Raw genomic sequence first — 19,868 nt, forward strand, 5'->3', positions numbered from 1 at the left:
TTTTTTGCTTTTCTTTTCTTAGCTGGGGGGTCAACCTGCAGAGGCTAGTGGTCCAGGAAAGGGAATGTTCCTTCCTTCCCCTGCGCGCGCAGCCCGGGCCCCGGGGCGGGCGCGGGCGCGGGCGCGGGCGCAGGGGATCAGGCAGGGACCCCCGAAGCGGCTTCCAGGGCGCCGAGAGGAAAAAGCCGGCAACCGGCCCAGAAGCCCCGAAAGCGGGCGACCCAGAGCCTCCCATCCCTGCAGGCGCCGTCGGGACAGTGTTTCCCCTCCCCGCCCTCCGCAGGCCTGGCTTAGCCGCCCCCGCGACCAGACCCTCCGGCCCGGCCCAGCGCGTCGCCGCCAACATAGAGGCCCGGCGTGGGCAGCGGCCGGGGCCTCAAGCCCGCGGCCCGCGAGCCTCTGAGCGGGCGGAGGCGGCGTGGCGCGGCGGGCGCGGGCTGGGGAGGAGCGAGCGGCGGCCGCTGGGCTCGGCGCGCGCGGGGGTGGCGGCAGCAGGGCGGGGCATCCGGGCTGGAGCGCGAGGCGGCGGCGCGGGCGGGGGCGGCGCGGCGGCGGCGGCTGCGGCGGCGGAGCTCGCACTCAGCGGCCCAGAGCCCTCTCGCGGCCGCGGCGGCAGCAGCGCCAGCCGCAGCCTCATCCTCATCTGCAGCCGCAGCCGCAGCCGCAGCCGCAGCGCCTGCCCGGCCGCCGCCGCCGCCGCCTCGCTCTCCAGTCACCCGACCCGACATGAGTGAGGCGGGTCGGGCGCCCTCGCGTGCCGCGTCTCCGGCGGTGGCGGCGGCCGCGTCGGAGGAGAAGAAAAGCAAAGAGCCGGAGCGAGAGAAGCTGCCGCCCATTGCGACGGCGAACGCTGGAGCCGCCGCGGTAGGTGCCAGGTGGGGGGGCCGCGCGGGACGCCCCGTCGGCGGGCGGCTGTGCGGGCGGCTGCTGCGGGCGGGGGGGGGGCGGAGAAGCTTCGGGGCCACAGGCCACCGGCCGCCGCTTTTCGGGCTGACAGTCAAGAGTTGTGCCTCGCGGGCTGCAGCGAGCGCTCCAGTAGCTGCACCTTCCACCCTCCGCAAAGGTTGGGGTGGCCGGTGAGCGGCTTCTGTTATTGGTGGGGAGAGGGGGGGGGACACAGTGACTGAGGTGGTGACCGCCAGCATCTCAGAGTGACATCCTGGGGGTGAGGTGCTAGGCGGGAAGGGGGGGCTCCCTGGCTGCACCTCCCACCCCACCCCCATTTCCTCGCTTTCCTGCCTCCCCCCCCACCCCCGCACTTAATTGTGACCTTTCTGTGGCTGTCAGGGTGGTGGGAGGTAGATGCGTCCGGGATGGTTTTATTTTTCATATGCTCCAGGCTTGTGACGTAAGGCGGGGAGGCTTTTTTTTTTTTTAACCTTTTATTACAACAAGTTATTTAAGCCTGGCAGGGATGACTTCCCAATTGGATGCTCTTAAGGATTGTTTGGAGAGCGCTCTCAGGCTTCAGTCTACATATTGCCAGATGATGTAATGGGACAGCTCCCACCCTTCACCCCCCCATTTATTTCCTGGTGATGATGACTCTAGTTACTTTGAAGGAAAACAAAAAGACCTCAGATTTTCAGATTTTTATTTAACGTATTGAAATACTTTTGGAAAGTTTGCTTAAGTATATTTAAAGAACGTGATTTGTCTTGCCTACTGTGATGAAACAGTAGAAGGTTAGAGAACACGATACATTTTTCTTCATTCCCACTTGCAATTCACTTCATAAAACCTCCCTCTTAAATGACTAAGAACTTACCCAAAATAGCCCACTCTTCTTTAGAGTATTAGTATTAGGAATAAAGTTTGATTCTGGAGGTTTAAGTACTGTGGTAACTGACAACTAATAGAACAAGTTCCCTACCTCAAACCAGTGCAGTGAAATGTGGAATAAAAAGTAGTAAGTAAAAATATGATTAGAGAAATAAATGACACATTTTAAAATAACTACAGTTGATTGGCAAATTGGAGTTAGGAGTTACTGCTTTGAAGGAATTTGTCAGTCAAATCCTTGCAGCCCATTTCCTGCTATTGGTAACCTGGGCTTTCAGTGGTTGTCCAGGAAGATACAAACTGGCTAATGTGTGATGTGTTGACAGTTTGTTTCTAATTGGTTTATTTCAAACCATAAATGCTTGTGCTTACATAAACAGGATTATGAATGACTGTAATTCCTCAAGAGAGCACTCTCTCCAAAGCCTTTATCTCATTATAACTGGAAAACTGAAGGTTTGGAATAAAAGCCGGAAGCAATCAGTAGTGTAGACACATGTCTATTTTCTCATCTATACTCCTTGTGGCTTTTGAATTCTGAGCATTTCAGAAAAAAAGAAGACATTTTGATATATATATCTAATACCCACGGAAGGATCCTGACCAATTCTTCATAATCAAGCCTATTAGTAATTGCGGTAAAAATGTGAATGTTCACAATAAATTTGATAAAGTCATAAGTTGCTTCATATCAGTTCAGATCAGGTTGAATGGTAAAAGAGTTCAGACCTAGTACGAGTTTGATGACAAAATGAATTATAAAAACCTTTGGCTTTAAGAGCTTATAGTATTTTGGAGTTGTGAATATAGGATTGTGGCCTTACAGTACAAGTCAAACAGAAGAGTAAAGTTTAAGAAGTTTTTATCTCTATAAATCCTGAATACAACCTTGAAAGATGGATTAAATTAGAATAGGAAGAGTAGAAAACTTGAGATCTGAAGATAATTTTTTCTATTCCAAGGTCTTTCAGGGTTAGTAGCATTGTTTTTTTTTTATAACTTTTTCCCCCTTTTATAATAACACTCAGTGGCACTTCTTTGAAGTAACAGAGGTTTGACATTACCACCAATAGGTTTTGAGCCCACACAAAAGAAGAAAGCAGTTTTTCTCTGGTTTTCCAGCAAATGTTAGAACAGTAAAGGAAAATTGAGAAACTTATTGATGATACTTTTTAATTTTTAGTGTGCCACTGAAGTCATACCCAGGGCCTCACACATAAAAAGTGTGTATTTTACCACTGAGCCATCCTTGGCCCTATTAAATTTTTTTTAATGAGACATACACACCCATTTTTTTTTTAATGAAAAGTGAACACACACACACAGCAATGTTCCACCATTTATGGTATTCTGTTGGATTTGTCTTTATTGCACTCTCATATGGTATCTGGGTTGGAATCAGGCTTCACATATGTAAGGAGTTCTATCTCACAGCCATCTCCCTGGCTCTTTATTGTCCAAGAGAGATTTTTCAGTGCTGAAATTCTGAACAATGTGGGTGAAAAACTTACGTCAAGGAAATGTATGCTTGGCTTTTTAAAGAGGAGGAAATTCAGGAGCATTGGAACCATGACTTAGATCACCAGTAGGTGGGGAAGGCATTGGGTGGGTGTGGAGCGGCTGGAGGAGGCTGGGAAAGGCAGCTTGTGGCCTGTTTGTTTATTAATCTGCCTTCTCATGGATTACGTAGAGCTGCTAGAAGTTTGCTTAGGAATCTAATTGTCATCAGGAACTTTTCTTTGAGTCATTTGAGGGATTCTTTTTACCCCAGGTTAACACCTCGCCTGTATAAATGGAGTTTGTGACTCAATGGCGTAGCCCCACATTGCTAGCTTTTTCAAAAAACTATAGCATCACATATTTATGAGACTATGGAAATAATTTAAAGTGACAGCTCACTAAACTAAGTAGATAGCCAGTTTATGAAGACCCTACTTGGGTTAGAAGAGTTGGAATTATATTTCAGAAGTTTAAAGAATGGTGTAGCAGTGGGATTGAGTGTGTTGGGAAAAAAGCAACTCTAAAGTGATTGACCCTAAAATCACCTAAGTGTGAAGGAAAATCTTTCTAGTCAGGAAGTACCTGAAGAATGCCATGATCTTAATGCTGACTAACCACAGAAGTGCCCTGGTAGCATATTAAAGTCCCGGTTTCCAAATCTTTAGAGCACTATTTCCAACCCTTAGTGTACAGTAGGGCATTTTTTAGCCATCATTGTCCAGACCTAACTGTAGGCAAGTTAAGTTATTTTGGGGGGATGGGGGCACAAAGTCCAAAAAAATTTTTTTTTTAATTTTCTGGGTGTAGCTTAAGTTGATGCTCCTTGTAATAAAGTAGAAGCTCGGGGAATATGTATAACTACACTGTTCCAAGTCTGCCCAGTTTGTGAAGTAGCATTTAAAATGAGCTAGAAAAGCATGACTTAAATGAAGGAAGGAAGCACAGCAAATACCAGGTATAGAGGGAAGAGAGAAGTGGCAGTTTAAGTGGTTCTGGCTAGAGATTCTCAAGCTACCGAGCCTTCAGGGGACTGTCAGCCTTTTGAATTTGGCCTTGCTATTGTGGAGAGGTAATGCATGTGTCCAAAGTAGGGGAAAATAACTTTGAAGTAGTACAGGTAGGGGTATGAAAGGCTGCTGCTGAGAATATTGGATTGATTGGGATTGACAAACGGGTATGGAGGAGATTATAAAGTAACTGCTGATATGGTAAAGAATTTGACAAAAATGAATGGCGAAGGAGAAAATGGTCAAAGGCGAGGCAGAAATAGGCAGAAAGGTGAGTATGAGTTTGACTGTCTACTTCAATAAGTCAGTTCAAAAGGAAAAGAGGATTCTCCAGAAACTAGGGTAGCAAGATGAAGTGGGTTCAGAAAAAGATCTCGAGTTCAGTTAGGCAAAGGGAAATGAAGGAAATCAGTTTTTGAGGAAGTGTGCATGCTGTAGGTCAAGAATTTACCAAGTAGGTGGAAGCTGAGGGGAAGAACTTGACTGAGAGGATAAGATGTGTGGAGAAGGTTTGGGAGGAAGGCAGTAACCGAATATGAAGTTTGTTTGCTTTGTGATTGTGTCATGTGCGTATAAGTGGGCTTCATGGAGCTCCTGTCTAAATGTACCACCAATTATTGGCCATTCACTGTGTTTAACTTTGGAACTGGTGCTCTGGCCTAGAAAACAAAAACTCAAGAATAAAAATTTAAAAATTAAATAAAATAAAGGACCTCTACCTCAATATAGGTGGAACTAACACCTAATGTAAACTAATGCAATATGTAAAAGCCACAGTGAGCCATAGAAACGGTTCACACTATAGAAAAATCAAGACAAAGGAAATGCTTGTATGCAGAATTATGAAGAAAGTCCTTAAAATAAATGGAAGTATTTAAGCTGGCTGGCCATAAATGGAAGTATTTAAGCTGGCTGGCCATAGAAAACATAAAGGATTTGGATGGGAAAAAGAAAGTTATCCCATGGGGAAAACAACATGGAAGAAGGCTTGAAGGGAAGAATTAGAGAGCCTGTAAAGCATGCCCCAGGGGAAGCTAGCTGAGAACTTGTGGGAGGTAAGTAAGATTGCATGGGGACTGGAGCCAAATCACTAGGTAGAGATGCTTGAATTTTTTTCCCTCTTTGGTTAGTGAGAAACCATTAGAAATTCTTAGATAGAAGCAGCTAAATTAGAGGAAGGAGATTTATGATTCTTACTTGAGATGACAGGTACATTCGCTAGGATGTTGGTGGCCATGGGATAATGTTAAAGAGATGGCAGAATCTATACTGTCTGGAACCTGAGTAGATGACAGCAAGGAAATAGCAGAAGCTTAATAAAGAAAAATAATTCTAGAGGCCAAGGAGTTGGCTCAGAAGTAGTTCAAAAGCATAAGGCCCTGTATTCTATCCCCAGCTCTACATGAAGTGGTGGCATGGTACTCTGATCTCTTTTCTCACACATAGGCAGACATACCCTTTGGGGAAAAAAAGACTAAAGTTTCCATCAGAATTGTCTCAGAGAAAAAATACTTACATAAAAATCAGTCTAACCAGAAGTAGCTAAATAATGGACATAAGCCATGCCCATCTATGTTGGTATGCTTCTAAATTCTGTTCGCTTGTATTACTTATGCTATGGTCTATTTACATAATCATTGTTTTCATTGGTTTAATCCCCATTGGTTCCTGCTGCTTTTCCCTTCTCCCCACCCCCATCCTACATACTTCCTCTTCCTGACACTTCCGCTTCAGGAGATATATAGGACAGCTTTGTGATTAGAGAATAGCTAGATCACACTGCACTCCTCATCAGTAAAGACTGAACTGTGTCCCACTCAGTCATGAGTCCCTGGTTGTCTCTCTCTCGCCCGTGAAGCTAGCCCGACAACTGGTGCCCTGAACTGGGACCGGCACATCTACGTATTTGCAGCAATCTTACATAGGGGAACTATTAAAAAATATGCCAGACTATGTGCATGATCATATAAATAGTATACAGTAGCCACTAAGTTGAAAGCATTATCTATACTAGGTGTTTTCTCTTTTTAATTTAATTTTTATTAGTGATTCAATATTGATTTATAAAATTACATGTCCACAGAGGTATAATTCCACACTACTCCCACCACCGGAGTTCTGAATCCCAAGTCGCTCCATTGCAGATCACTGTAGTCCTCCCAAGGTTGCGCCATGGGTTAACATTTGTACACAATTGCCTTCTTTTTCTTTCAGGTCCTTTCCTCTCTTCCCCTCCATGCCACACATATTCCAATTACTACATCCAAATACCTCTCCCCTTTGCGTCCTCTCTCTCCAGGTCCCGATGGAGATGGAGTTCAGAGCCCTCTTATCCTCTTCCTCCTGTCGCTTCTCCCCCACTGGGAGTATGGGTCAAAGTTGCTTTGGGGGTGCAGTATGGTCAAAGTTGCTTTTGGGGAGTTCTGGCTTCTGTAATTGTTTCTCCGCTGGATTTGGGCATTGGTAGGCTAGACCATACCCCAGCCTGTTTCTGTCTCTCCCTAGCAGGGAACGGCTCTGGAGAGGTGAGGTGCCAGGACACATTGGTGAGGTCATCTCCCAGAGAAGTCAGAGTGGAATCATGGTAGCAACTGCAACTTGGTGTCTGGAAGGTGGCAGGACATAAAATGAGACAAAATGGCTAATCAACAGGAACCAAAATGTAGGAACAGGGTAGATGAGATTTGGGCTCTTAGGGTAGAAGAAAGCTGGGGAATGCATTTTAGGCATGTTTCTAGGGGCCCACAACTATGGTAGTTTTTGCTTGAGTTTGATAGCTAGCATGAAGTTGGATTAAACCATTGTCTGAGAAAATGGTGTCAGAGTAGAGAAAAGGACTAGAGAGTTGGATTAGGGCAAAGAGTAACCCCCATTCTTGAAAGAATTCTGTGGATAGACTGAACTATTTACCTTCACCCACCTGATCTAGGGCATATATATATATATATATATATATATATATATATGTATATATATTTAGCACCATTCATTCATATATATATATATATTTAGCACCATCTTGCAGCTCATATTCACAACTGGGATTATTGCAGGCTGCACTCATTTCAGGACCAATCTTCCTCAACTGGCAGGGTGAGATACCTTCAGCCTCCCTTTGGAGACTGGGGCAGTGCCTACCATAGCTGCTCTGTGGTGAGGGCAAGGTCCTGAGAAGGCCCACAAGAGGGCTTGTGAAGACGTTCCTGATAAAAGTGACCAGTGGTGGTGAGAGAGGGATCCAGTAGAGGTCTAGGCCCATCATATTTGTGTGGGAGAGGATTCCCTGACTAGGGCCCCAGATGGTGAGGTGGCATGATACTGACCAAGAAGACCGTTAATAAGTGAGCCTGTCTCTTACCCTTATCTAATTTTTGTAGTCCTCTTTGTCTGATGACCATAGACTCTCCCAGTTGTTTAAGCATTGAGTGTCATTTGTTCAGCTAACCAGATTAGTTTTGTGGGATCTGTCTTCTTGGGGCCTTTCTGTTAGATTTCTAAGTTAATTTGGTCTAAGTCTAATCGATTAGAGAATTTATGGTGCTTTCCTTAGGCAGTACAACTTATGCTAGGCATTTTCTATGTACCTCTCATCTAGATAGCACAATAGCTGCTGTGATTGTGAGGAAGATTTTGTCCCCATTTTACATCAAAGGAATGTGAGAGTCAGAGACTTTACATAGGTCTTGCCAAAGGTCCAGTAACTACAAGCGGGCAAAGCTTGGTTTAAAATTGAGGTATTGGGCCCGGGCAGTGGCACACCTCATAGAACACAGTGCTTAAGGGCCAGACTACAAGTTCTCACCTACATAGGGGAAGCTTCATGAATATTGAAGCAATGCTGCAGCTGGCTCTCTTTCTCCCTCCCTACCTCCCCCTTCACTATCAGTCTGACTCTTACCAAATAAATAAAATGTTTAAAATAACAATAAAATCAAGTGGTTTCTGTGTGAAGAACCCATGCTGTTTTGTTGTTCCATATTCTGCATCTGTGGCCAGGGTCCACGTGTTTCAAATAACTTGCACCTTTAGCAGTATTTCTATTTTAGTAGAGAGAATGTGATCCAGAGACAGATTTATCCAATAGATGGAAATACCGTGAGAAATGTGTTTTCAAGGAAATATGATAGTTTATTTAAATTATGGTGTGACTGTATTGTTAAATGTAAAGTAACGAAATCTATTAAAGAAGAACCTGAGATTTTTGAGACATTAAGAAATAACAGCCATAGCTCTACAAATATATATGTCCTTGAGTGTCTCTAATTTTGAGTGGGTTGATAAGCCTGTTTGTCAACCCTTTTTTTTAAAGCTGTAGGACCATGATGTATTTGCCTATTGTTTCACCCTTTCATATTAATTGAGAATGTTAGGACACAATTGGGAAGGTGTGGTCATGATAAGTTCTGAGCCTCCAAAAGTGGCCAGGATGATACTGCTTTACTATTTGTGGCTTCCTCTCCGTGAAGTGAGGAAAATAGTAATGGAGCCTATCTTCTTAGGTAGACAAGAAGACTAAATTAATGAAGCACAGGAACATTTAGAACAGAACCTTATGGGTCCCCAGCAGTGGCACATCCAGTTAAGCACATATATTACCAAGCACAAGGATCTGTGTTGAAGCCCCCACTTCCCACCTGCAGGGGATCCGCTTCATGAGCAGTGAAGCAAGGATGCAGGTGCTTTATCTTTCTCTCCTTCTCTCTATCTTCCTGTCCTCTCTAAATTTCTCTCTGTCCTATCTAATAAAAATTAGAAAAAAGAAAAAATGACTGCCGGGAGTGGTGGATTCATAGTGCTGGCACCAAGCCTCAGCAATAACCATGGTGGTAGATAATAAAAAAAGAAAGAGAAAGAAAGAAAGAGGAAAGAGACTTAAAGGGGGAGCAAGGCAGTGGTATGCTGATTAAACACACATTACAGTTAATAAGGACCCAGGCTTAAGCCCCTGGCCCCCACCTGCATGGGAAAAGTTTCGTGAGTGGTGAAGCAGAGCTGCAGGTCTGTCACTCTCCCTCTCTGTCTCCCCCTCCCCTCTCAACTTCTTTGTCTTTACCCAATAGTAAATAAATAAAAATATTTAAAAAAAAGAAAAAGAAAGAAAGGAGCCCCGAAGTAGGCACTCATGTATTAGATTAGATGTTGGTTAACAATAATCAGTAGTTGGGAATCAGTTGTAAGCCAGCCAGCCTTTTGTATTCCTGTCCTGGGCCTTTGGTACTTTTCTCCTCAGTCTTCTGTCAAGTCTCAGACCCTGCATATATATTACCTCTCATTTTTAGCCTAACCACCTCTAAGGTCCAGTTTATGGTGGTGCTGGGGATTGAGCCTGGGACCTCCCTGATAATAACCTTTGCTTTGTTTCTCCCCTGCCTTATATATATTGTCTTTATCAACCCAACTCCCTTCTCTTCCTCTCTCTCTCCCCTTCTATTTCTCTCTCTGAATTCAGAGATATCACATGTGCACTGAATTAATTCTTCATGGCTGGGGTATGCCTGGGTTCATATGAGTTTCTTTTTGAGGAGGAAAAAAATTAAAAAGCTTGAAAAAGGAGTATATCTAGCGGTGCCAGAGTAGCAGTTTATTTGGGCATAGTGTTCGGAAATTAGCTTGATTATTTTTAGTGAGAATTAAGGAAGAGACAGTAGAAAAAGACCGACAAGATGAGTGAGGGAGGAAGTTGATGGAGCTGAGAAAGCTCTGAGAATCTTTGATTCCCATGTTTCCTCCTGTCTTCCCCCTCCCCCCAATTAAACTTTACTACATGAATGAAAAATTCTTTCTTGTATTACATTAGACTTCTGAACTTTCTTTGAGTAACTTGTTAATTCTAAGTTGATATTTGCAAGTTGGTGATACCACTCCCCCTAGCCTTTACTAAAGCTCTGTACTTGCATGATCCCACCATTCCTGGCAGGCTCACCCCCTTTCCCCCCTTTCTTTTTTCCAACCAGAGGTTGAGAGAGAGAGAGAACCAGAACCAGAACGAGAACCACAACACTGCTCCAGAGTTGTGAAACTTCCATTACATCATGTCCCCATGTGGTGACTGAGAACTTGAACCTGTTTCCTTGTGCATAGTGAGGTGTAAGCTCTAACTGATAATCTCCTGATCCCTTAAGTAGAAGAGAGTTTTACTGAATGCTTAAAAATATACCTTTGGGGGGGGGGGAAATTACTGTAATAAATGAGCATACCTTTAAAAAATAGAAATTAAGGCAGTCGGGCGGTAGCGCAGTGGGTTAAGCACAAGTGGCCGAAGCGCAAGGACCAGTGTAAGGATCCTGGTTCGAGCTCCCAGCTCCCCACCTGCAGGGAAGTCAGAGAGAACCAGAACCAGAACAAGAACCACAACACTGCTCCAGAGTTGTGAAACTTCCATTACATCATGTCCCCATGTGGTGACTGAGAACTTGAACCTGCTTCCTTGTGCATAGTGAGGTGTAAGCTCTAACTGATAATCTCCTGATCCCATAAGTAGAAGAGAGTTTTACTGAATGCTTAAAAATATACCTTTGGGGGGGGGGAAATTACTGTAATAAATGAACATACCTTTAAAAAATAGAAATTAAGGCAGTCGGGCGGTAGCGCAGTGGGTTAAGCACAGGTGGCGCGAAGCACAAGGACCAGTGTAAGGATCCTGGTTCGAGCTCCCGGCTCCCCACCTGCAGGGAAGTTACTTCACAGGCGGTGAAGCAGGTCTGCAAGTGTCTGTCTTTCTCTCCCCCTCTGTCTTCCCATCCTCTCTCCATTTTCTCTGTCCTGTCCAACAACGATGACATCAATAACAACAACTACAACAATAAGAAACAAGGACAACAAGAAGGAATAAATAAAAATTTTAAAAAATTTAAAAAATAGAAATTGCAATTTTACTCCTGTTGAACTGAAGTCATCAGAAATCTAGTCATTAAAGAAAACTATATTTAAAATGAACTTAGTAACTATTCAGTTATTTCTTTTATTAAAATACACTAATTATGGGATTGTGACTATCAGATCACATTTTACTGTATACTGCATAAGAAAAATATATTGATTTCATTTTTTCTTTCTTGTTTTGTAAAAATAATTAAAGTCTTTCATTCCACCTTACTTCCTAAATAAGTGAACACCAAATTTCCTGAGCTTCTGAACTATAAAATATATTTAAATATATATTTAAAATGTATTTAAATATATAAAATATAAATATTTTAAATATATATTTTTATATGACTAAATTTTATTTATCTGTAAGATCAATTATGTTGTTACTGTTTTGGCATCAAAATTTTGCTTCAGAATCCACATTCTTATTTTTTTGTTTCTTTTGAAGTGTGGTTTATATCACATAAAGCAATTTCAGAGCTGGGTGGTGGCACACCTGGTTGAGTGCACATGTTATAATGCACAAGGACCCAGGTTCAAGGCCCCGGTCACAAGTGGCGGTGTAGTGCTGCAGGTGTCTCTCTGTCTCTCTCCCTCTCTATCTCTCCCTTCCCTCTTGATTGCTGGCTGCTTCTGTCCACTAAATAAGATTAAAAAAAAAAAAGCAAAATGTTGAATTAGTTCTTTTATTATCTTTATTTATTGGATAGAGACAGCCAGAAATTGAGAGAAGGGGAGAGAAAGAGAGAGAGAGACAGAGAGAGAGAGAGAGAGAGAGACCTGCAGACCTGCAGACCTGCTTCACCTCTCGCAAGGCTTTCCCCCTGCAGGTGGCGACTGGGGGGGGCTTGAAGCCGGGTCCTTGTGCACAGTAATATGTGTGCTCAACCAGGTGTGCCACCACTGGGCTATGAATTGGTTTTTTTTAGAGTACCAACTTTCATCCCTGAGACCCCAGAATCTATATACTCGGTTCCCAGCACCATCCTATGCTAGAACTAAGCAGTACTCTGTTCCTCTCTCTTTCCAAATAAATAAATAAATAATAACCTGTGTTTTTTTTTCCCTTAAAGCAGTTAATTTGGCTGCTGCTATTTAGTTTGGGAGAAAAGTTCACACTCTGAAAGAAGTTGACTTTTCACATCCTAATAGAGGCCTGTAGAGCTTCAGATTTTGTAACTCAGCATTCTAATGGAACTGTGAAAAAATATACAAGAGCAAAATATCTTTTCCCAGTAACAGGATCTAAAATAACCTCCTTTGTAGAATCTAGTTATAATTGAGACTGTATTTAATGCAGCCCTATCTAATAGTGTAGGCTAGTTTACTTCAAAGTTTAATAAAGCAGAATGCTAACGTGTCTCAATTTACCTCAAAACATGTTCACTTGTTCACCAGTCTTTTGGTACAATAATCTGTGCTCAGTGGCTCAACAAGCTACTCTTTGTAAAAGGACTTTTCTGTAAACACATGCAGTCCTTGGATTGTTAAAAGGCTGCTGGAGATAGGCTTTATATTAGGGACACTTAATCTGTTGTCAAATATTTATTCCTGGAATTGACAAAATAAATTTTAGGGAAGTATGACCAAAGTTTTGGGGAAGTGTGAGATTGTTCATGTTCCAGTATACATATTATAAATTACCTGAGTAGGAAATTCAATTTTATTCATTTAAATGACTTTTATGCTTTGTCTATAGAGTATTTTATGCCATATTTAAATTTCTTACCTTTCAAAAAATCCCTCTATTCCCAAACTGTTGCAGGGTATTTATGAATCAGAATAATAATTCTGGGGGTCTGGGTGGTGGTGTATCCAGTTGACTGCAGACAACTAAGTTTGAGCTCCTGCTTCCCAGCTGCAGGATAGAAGCTTTGAGAGCGATGAAGCAGGCCTGCAGGTATCTATCTATCTATCTGTCTGTCTATCTGTCTATCTCCCCCTCCTCTCTCAAATTTCCTTCTGTGTCCTATCCAATAAAATAGAAAGATGAAAAAAAAAAATAAAAAGGAAAAAATGGCCATCAGGAGCAGTGAATTTGTTGTGCTGGCACCGAGCTCCAGCAATAACCCTGATGACAGTAAGAAACAAAAAGAAGAATTCTGTTCTTTTTCCTAAAATTGTATGTTGGGTTATGTGTAGTTTAGGAAAATGTTTCCATTTATTTAGATCAGTTTTGTCAAATAAAAATATAATGAAAACCAGGGGCAGGGTGGGGGTGCACCTGGTTGAGTGTACATATTATAATACACAAGGACCCAGGTTTGAGCCCCTGGTCCCCACCTGCAGGGGTAAAGCTTCACAGTGGTGAAACAGTGCTGCAGGTGTCTCACTGTCTCTCTCCCTGTCTCCCCATTTCTCTCAAATATTGGCTATCTCTATCCAATAAGTAAAGATAATTTTAGAAGATATATATATATATATATACACACACACATATATATATATATATAATGAAAACCATATATATGTAATTTAAAATTTCCCAATAGCCACTATTAAAAGAATTAAAGTGAAGAGATAAAATTAATTCTAAGGATATATTTTCTTAGTCCAAAACATCTAGAAAGTTAACATTTCTCATAAAGCTAATATAGACAGATACTTTGCCTCTTTATTTATACTTTGAAATGTGTATATTTTACACTGATTATCTTGTAGATATTTAGAATATATATATACTAAATATATATATATGTATATATTTAGTATATATATATATATCCCACCAGGGTTATTCCAGGGACCATTGCCTGCACTACTGACTTCTCCCAGCTGCCATTTTCCCCTTCTTTTTGATAGTGTGAAAGAGACAGACAGGTGGACAGGCCTTATAGTACAGATTCACCACTCATGAAGCTTCCACTTTGCAGGGACTTTTATATGGTGGCTGGAGGCTTAAACCTAGAATCTTGTGCATGGGAACATGTGCACTCTATCAGGTGAACCACCTTCCATCTGTCCTGGAAACCTCTTGATCTGTAGTCATATGCTTTACCCCTGAGCTGTGCCCCCTCATTTCTATCCTGGAAACTTATTAATGTCCTTGAATTGGTCTCAGAAAAATATTGTAAGACAATCAGAACTTTAACTCATGTATTCTCTTTCTCAGTAATTGCTGACACTAGAAATTTATATATTATGATGCAATTTAGTGACCTTGGAGATGGCACATTGAGGTCTCAAGCACCAAATCCTGAATTAAAAATAAAATAAAATAAAATGTCCTGGAGAGATGATTTAGCAGCAGACTGTATGAATGATGCTTTCAGTTTGACCCCTGGCATTACATTAAAAAGAGAAGAAGGGGGAGGGGAAGGAGAAAAAGGTTATCAGAAAATCAAGCATACAAAGAAAAGACTTCAACCTGGCATAGTATATCAGAGATTTGATTCTCTAGGAGTTTAGTGTATAACAAAAACTGTTCATGTAACAACTTCATATCTAATCAAAGAGCATACATTGCATCACATGTGTCAGGGTGATGCTCTGGTTCTCTTTCTCTCTCCTCCTCTCATAAGTAAATAAAAAATATTTTAAGGAAACAAAATTTAAAGTAAGTTTGATGTTATAAATTCATGGGTACCATACCTAAACCCTAAGCAACTTATAATGCTATTGATGTTTTCTTAATAACTCTGTTTAAGTGCATGCTTTTTGACTGAGTAAAGGTAAAACAGAAGACTATAAATAGTTCTAGAGTATTTTTATTAATGCATTGTACACAAATCAAAATGCATTTGCCTCTGTTCATATTTTTATTGCTGTTATTAAAGATGAAAACTAATTCATAATAAGCAATTCTGTTGTAAAATAGAATACAGTTGACAATTATGTTAACAGGAACATAAAATTAAGTATTTGTGGGGGTTCCCGGAAGATGGCGGACTGAGAAGCTGCTAGTGGCTTGAGCTCTGAGCACATCTTCTGGAAACGGTAGGATTTTCTGCCTTTAGTAGGCCAGTCAATAAGGGGTCCTAGCGGTGACACCAAGGAGGTGACTATAACTTAATTTGGGTTAAGAAATGGAGTAGAAAAACAAGGAAAAAAAATTTTTCCTTTTAATTATTAAGCACATCTCCTCCCCCTTCCCCCGCCTCCCCCATAACCAGTCCCTAGGGACCAGCTCCTAGCAGGCTCCCCTGCTGAGCTTCAGTCTTTACCAAATTCCTGTCCCACCAGGGAGTATCATTCATTCTAAGTCTATTCCTTTCTGAGACCTCTGGCCTTTTTTCTTTCTAAGTAGCCAACCCCCCCACCTCACCCCACATAGCTAATTAAATAATTAAAAATAAATAAATTAAAAAACACTCTTTCATCGCTCTTTCATGACTGTTTTTTTTCTTATCTTTTTCATTTTTCTCTCTCTCTCTTTTTCTTTTTCTCATTCTTGTCATCCTTCCTTAATCCTACAGCTTCCAAAGCCACAGGCCCCAGCCCCCACACCACCAAACAGTGTGCTTTTTTGAATTCACTGATACACATTTGGGAATTATTTTGGGGAAGAATTCTGACTCAGTGTGGACTCTCACTGCGAGTGTCTCTGCTCAACTTCCCTACCTCCTTTAGCCACCCCTAGAATATACAGTGGATAGTAGATTTGCATAACTGTCTATTTCAGCTATCCTTGTCTAGTCCTGAGGTTTTTGTTTTTTTTTCTTCTCATTCTTAACAATCAGCTGCCTCTGACCATGAGGTTTGAGGTAATCTTGGACAGGGCTTTTTTTTTTTTATCCTGCTCTATTTTATTATTAATATTATATAAAGGCATATATCTTCCCCCCCTTTAGGTTGATCAGAATTAACTCTTAGGGTATCTTTCATTGCTAGGGTAGTGGGCATCTTATCTATTGTGGGAGGACTTTATCTCCTTACTCCTACCTCCTCTACAGACTCTCCCCTCCCTCCTCCTCCTAGCTAATTAAAAAAAATTAAATTAAATTAAATTAAAAATAAATAAACCGTTCCTTTCACTGCTCTTTAATTACAGCTATTTTCTTATCTTTTCCCTTTTCTCTCACTTGTGTCTTTTTCTTTTCTTTTTTTTATCTTGTCACACACTTCTTCCTTCCTTCTTCTTTGCCTTTCTGAATTTGTGAATTATTTTGGGGAAGAAATCTGACTCAGAGTGGACTCTATGTGTGTATCTCTGCTCTAGTTCCCTTTCCTCTCTTGTTACCCCTAGAATATACAGTGGATAGTAGATTTGCATAACTGTCTATTCTTGCTATCCCTTCTTTCTGTTCTCTTTCTTCTTCACTGGGATTTGGTTACTATTTTTTCATGGACTAGAGAAATTGTTTGGCTAACTAGTAGTGATTAAACTGCTTCAATACTTGCTTCAGTTGCTACTGTAATTCCTGAGGCTCGTGAGTGCAATTGTCATAAAGGTATTGAGTACAGTGTTGCTTGTACTCAAGACACAACAGCTGAGGAACAACAGAGCATAAAAAAAGAAACACATAAATAAAAAAAATGGGTAGATCAAAAACAAATAAAACTGCTACTCCAATGAATGAAGACAAGAGCCCAGAAGAAACTACAAATCAGCCAGAAGTAACCATAGATAAGAAAAGTGTGCAAGCAATAATAAACTTATTAATCACAGAAATGAAAACAACATTGGAGGAAAGGAATGGCAGTATTAGAGAAACCACAGTTGAGACCCCCAAGGAAAATACTGATTATCTTGAGGCAATTAGAGAACTGAAAGCTGAAATAGCTGTAATGAAGAAAGAAGCTGAGGCAAGGGAAAGCAGACTAACAGAAGCAGAAAACAGAATTAGTCAGACAGAGGATGAGTTAGAGAAAACTAATAAAGTGGTGAAAGAGCTCAAAAAGAGATTGAGAGACACTGAAAACAACAACAGAGACATATGGGATGATCTCAAAAGAAGTAACATTCACATAATTGGCCTGCCAGAGGAAGAAAGAGAGGAAAGGGAAGCAAACATTCTAGAGGAAATAATAGAAGAAAACTTCCCAGACCTGAATAACAGAAAGGATATCAAGATTCAAGAGGCCCAGAGAGTACCAAACAGAATCAACCCAGACCTGAAGACACCAAGACACATGATAGTCACAATGAGAAGAAGTAAGGATAAAGAAAGGATCGTAAAAGCTGCAAGAGAGAAACAAAAAGTCACATACAAGGGAAAACCCATAAGATTATCTGCAGACTTCTCCACTCAAACTCTAAAAGCCAGAAGAGAATGGCAAGATATCTATCGAGCCCTGAATGAAAAAGGGTTTCAACCAAGGATAATATATCCTGCTAGACTTTCATTCAAACTAGATGGAGTTTGAAAACCTTCTTAGACAAACAACAGTTAAAGGAGGCAACCATCACAAAACCGGCCCTGAAAGAGGTTCTAAAAGACCTCTTATAAACAAGAACATCACTATAATACTGGCAGTATATCAGAGGAAACAAAAAAAAATTTTTTTTGAACAATGGCACTACAATACATTAAATCCATAATATCAATAAATGTCAATGGCTTAAACTCACCCATCAAAAGGCACAGAGTTGGGGGATGGATCAGAAAACATAATCCAACCATATGCTGCTTGCAAAATTAAGTATTTGCTTAATTTTTTAAAAATTATACCATAGCCATATGTATGTTCTGTGTATTACATAGAAATACCATAAGATTCATGTTACGTGCTACAGTGTATGCTTTTTATTAGATATGAAGTTGCTACATGAACAGTTTTTGTTGTACATTAAACGCATAATGCCTCTGCTTAGAGAATCAAATCTCTGATATACTATGCCAGGTTGAAGTCTTTTCTTTGTATGCTTGATTTTCTGATAACCTTTTCCACCTTCCCCTCCCCCTTCTTCTCTTTTTAATGTAATGCCAGGGGTCAAACTTAAAGCATCATGCATACAATCTGCTGCTAAGTCATGTCCCCAAGCCATTTTATTTCATTTTTTAAAAAATTTTGTGTTTTTATGAGAACACCCAAGCACCTCTTTATAGTACATGAACTTCCACTTCTGTCTGTCTGTCTATCTTCGGTACTCTCATGTGGTGCTGGGTATTCAATATGGGAGTCTTACATGGATGGCATATATTCTGCTCACTGAGCCACCTCCCAGGCCCCAGGTTGAAATATTTTGATTTCATATTTCCTCAATGAATTCTTTAAGGTGTATATGGTTTTTCTTTTTTTAACCTCAGATTCCCTATTTGCACATAGCTTCTTCAGTCTAGAACAGCTGGTTGGGTATTCTGCTACTATCTGTTCTTCAACACATCCAGCCCACTGTTTTTAGGCTGGCCACATTCCAGGATTTCATCTTTAGAAATCAGAAATAACATTCCCCAAAGTCCTCAGGAAGCCAGATGTAATAACCATGGTAGATCCAAGTCTTAGGGGACTTATAAACTAAAGTTTTTATCTTTAATTTAGTCTGAAGGTTGGTTAATACCCAGTAGTTGTTTGCATAACCATTATGCTATCTCCACAGGCTCCTATTTATCTTTATGAGAAAGGAGACCAGAGCACTATTCTCGGTAGCTTATATCATACCAGCTGTCAACCCTACCATCTAAGGCTTGCAGATCCTGTACTCTGCTACTGAGCTATCACCCCAGCCACCTGCATCTTCTGGGTTTGATTCTCTGACTTTTAGCTAATCAATATAACTTTGTGGCATATGCTGCACCATTGTTTCCATGTATAATATTTCTTTTATGAAAGCTAGTATGGAACAACTGCTACTGTATTAAGGTTTGCTTTTATTAATCTGTAGTACACTTCTAGCCTATGAAACTTTTCATAATTGATTTCATGTCATCTCAAGCATAAAGTATCAAGAACACAGTCATAAATAAGAGACTTAGTAGATCAAGGATTTTTCTTTCACCTTCTTTATTCTTTAGGCTTTTTTGATTCTGAAGAACAGAAAACCTGACCCTTTATGCCTCCTTTGGTGAAGGGTGTTGGTATGCTTTTAAATTCTGCTTCTTCTAAGACCCCTTCTGTTGCATTGCTTGATGTTGTAGTCTATTTACATAATCATTGTTTCCAGTGATTTAATCCCCACTGGTTCATGCACTATTTTTCTTCTCCCCACCCCTTATCCTACGTACTTCCTCTTCCTGACACTTCCGCCTCAGGAGATATATAGGACAGAATTGTGATTAGAAGAGATTAGATTGTTGAACTGCATCCCCGCTCGTCAATAAAGATTGAACTGTGTTCCCAGCTCAGCTGTGAGTCCCTGGTCATCTGTCTCCCACCCATGAAAATAGGCTGGCAAATGGCGCCCTAAACAGAGACTGGCATATGGTGATGAATGGATGAGTGACCTAACCCGCCCATTCCCCATATAAGTAAACTTGGCTACCCATCCACCATGGGCTGGCTTTATACTTATGAAGAGGTTTCCCAAAGCCTCTACTCTTTCGTCAAGAGACAGTTTCTCGGTCTTTGGAACATTTTGCTCTGGGCCACATTTTGGTTCCTTGACCGGGAACTTTAGTTCCTTATGACTGTGATCGTAGAGCTTGGGAGATGCGCAGAGATTTCTCCTTGGACTTTCTGGACTCCCTCTCCCATGTTTCCCGAGGAGGAGGACTACATTTTGCTCCGGGCCACACTTCGGTTTCTTTTTTTTTCTTTTATTTCAGAAAGGATTAATTAACAAAACCATAGGGTAGGAGGGGTACAACTCCAAACAATTCCCACCACCCA

At 41.2% G+C, this 19,868-nt stretch overlaps 1 protein-coding gene across 5 annotated transcripts in view; it reads left to right on the forward strand.

Annotated features, from left to right (window-relative positions):
• The first annotated feature begins 573 nt into the window (after positions 1 to 573).
• The window catches only part of HECTD2 (HECT domain E3 ubiquitin protein ligase 2), a 123,556-nt gene continuing 104,261 nt past the window's right edge, over positions 574 to 19,868 (forward strand). For all 5 annotated transcript variants that reach the window (XR_009550093.1, XR_009550094.1, XM_060191905.1 and 2 more), the window contains exon 1: positions 574 to 864. Coding sequence is in view for 3 of the 5 variants with exons in the window: in XM_060191905.1 (XP_060047888.1) it covers positions 727 to 864 (138 nt within the window). In the remaining 2 variants the exon portion in view is untranslated. The remainder of the gene's footprint in view (positions 865 to 19,868) is intronic.

Source organism: Erinaceus europaeus, chromosome 1 (genome assembly GCF_950295315.1).
Source record: "Erinaceus europaeus chromosome 1, mEriEur2.1, whole genome shotgun sequence".
NCBI classification, from domain to species: domain Eukaryota; kingdom Metazoa; phylum Chordata; class Mammalia; order Eulipotyphla; family Erinaceidae; genus Erinaceus; species Erinaceus europaeus.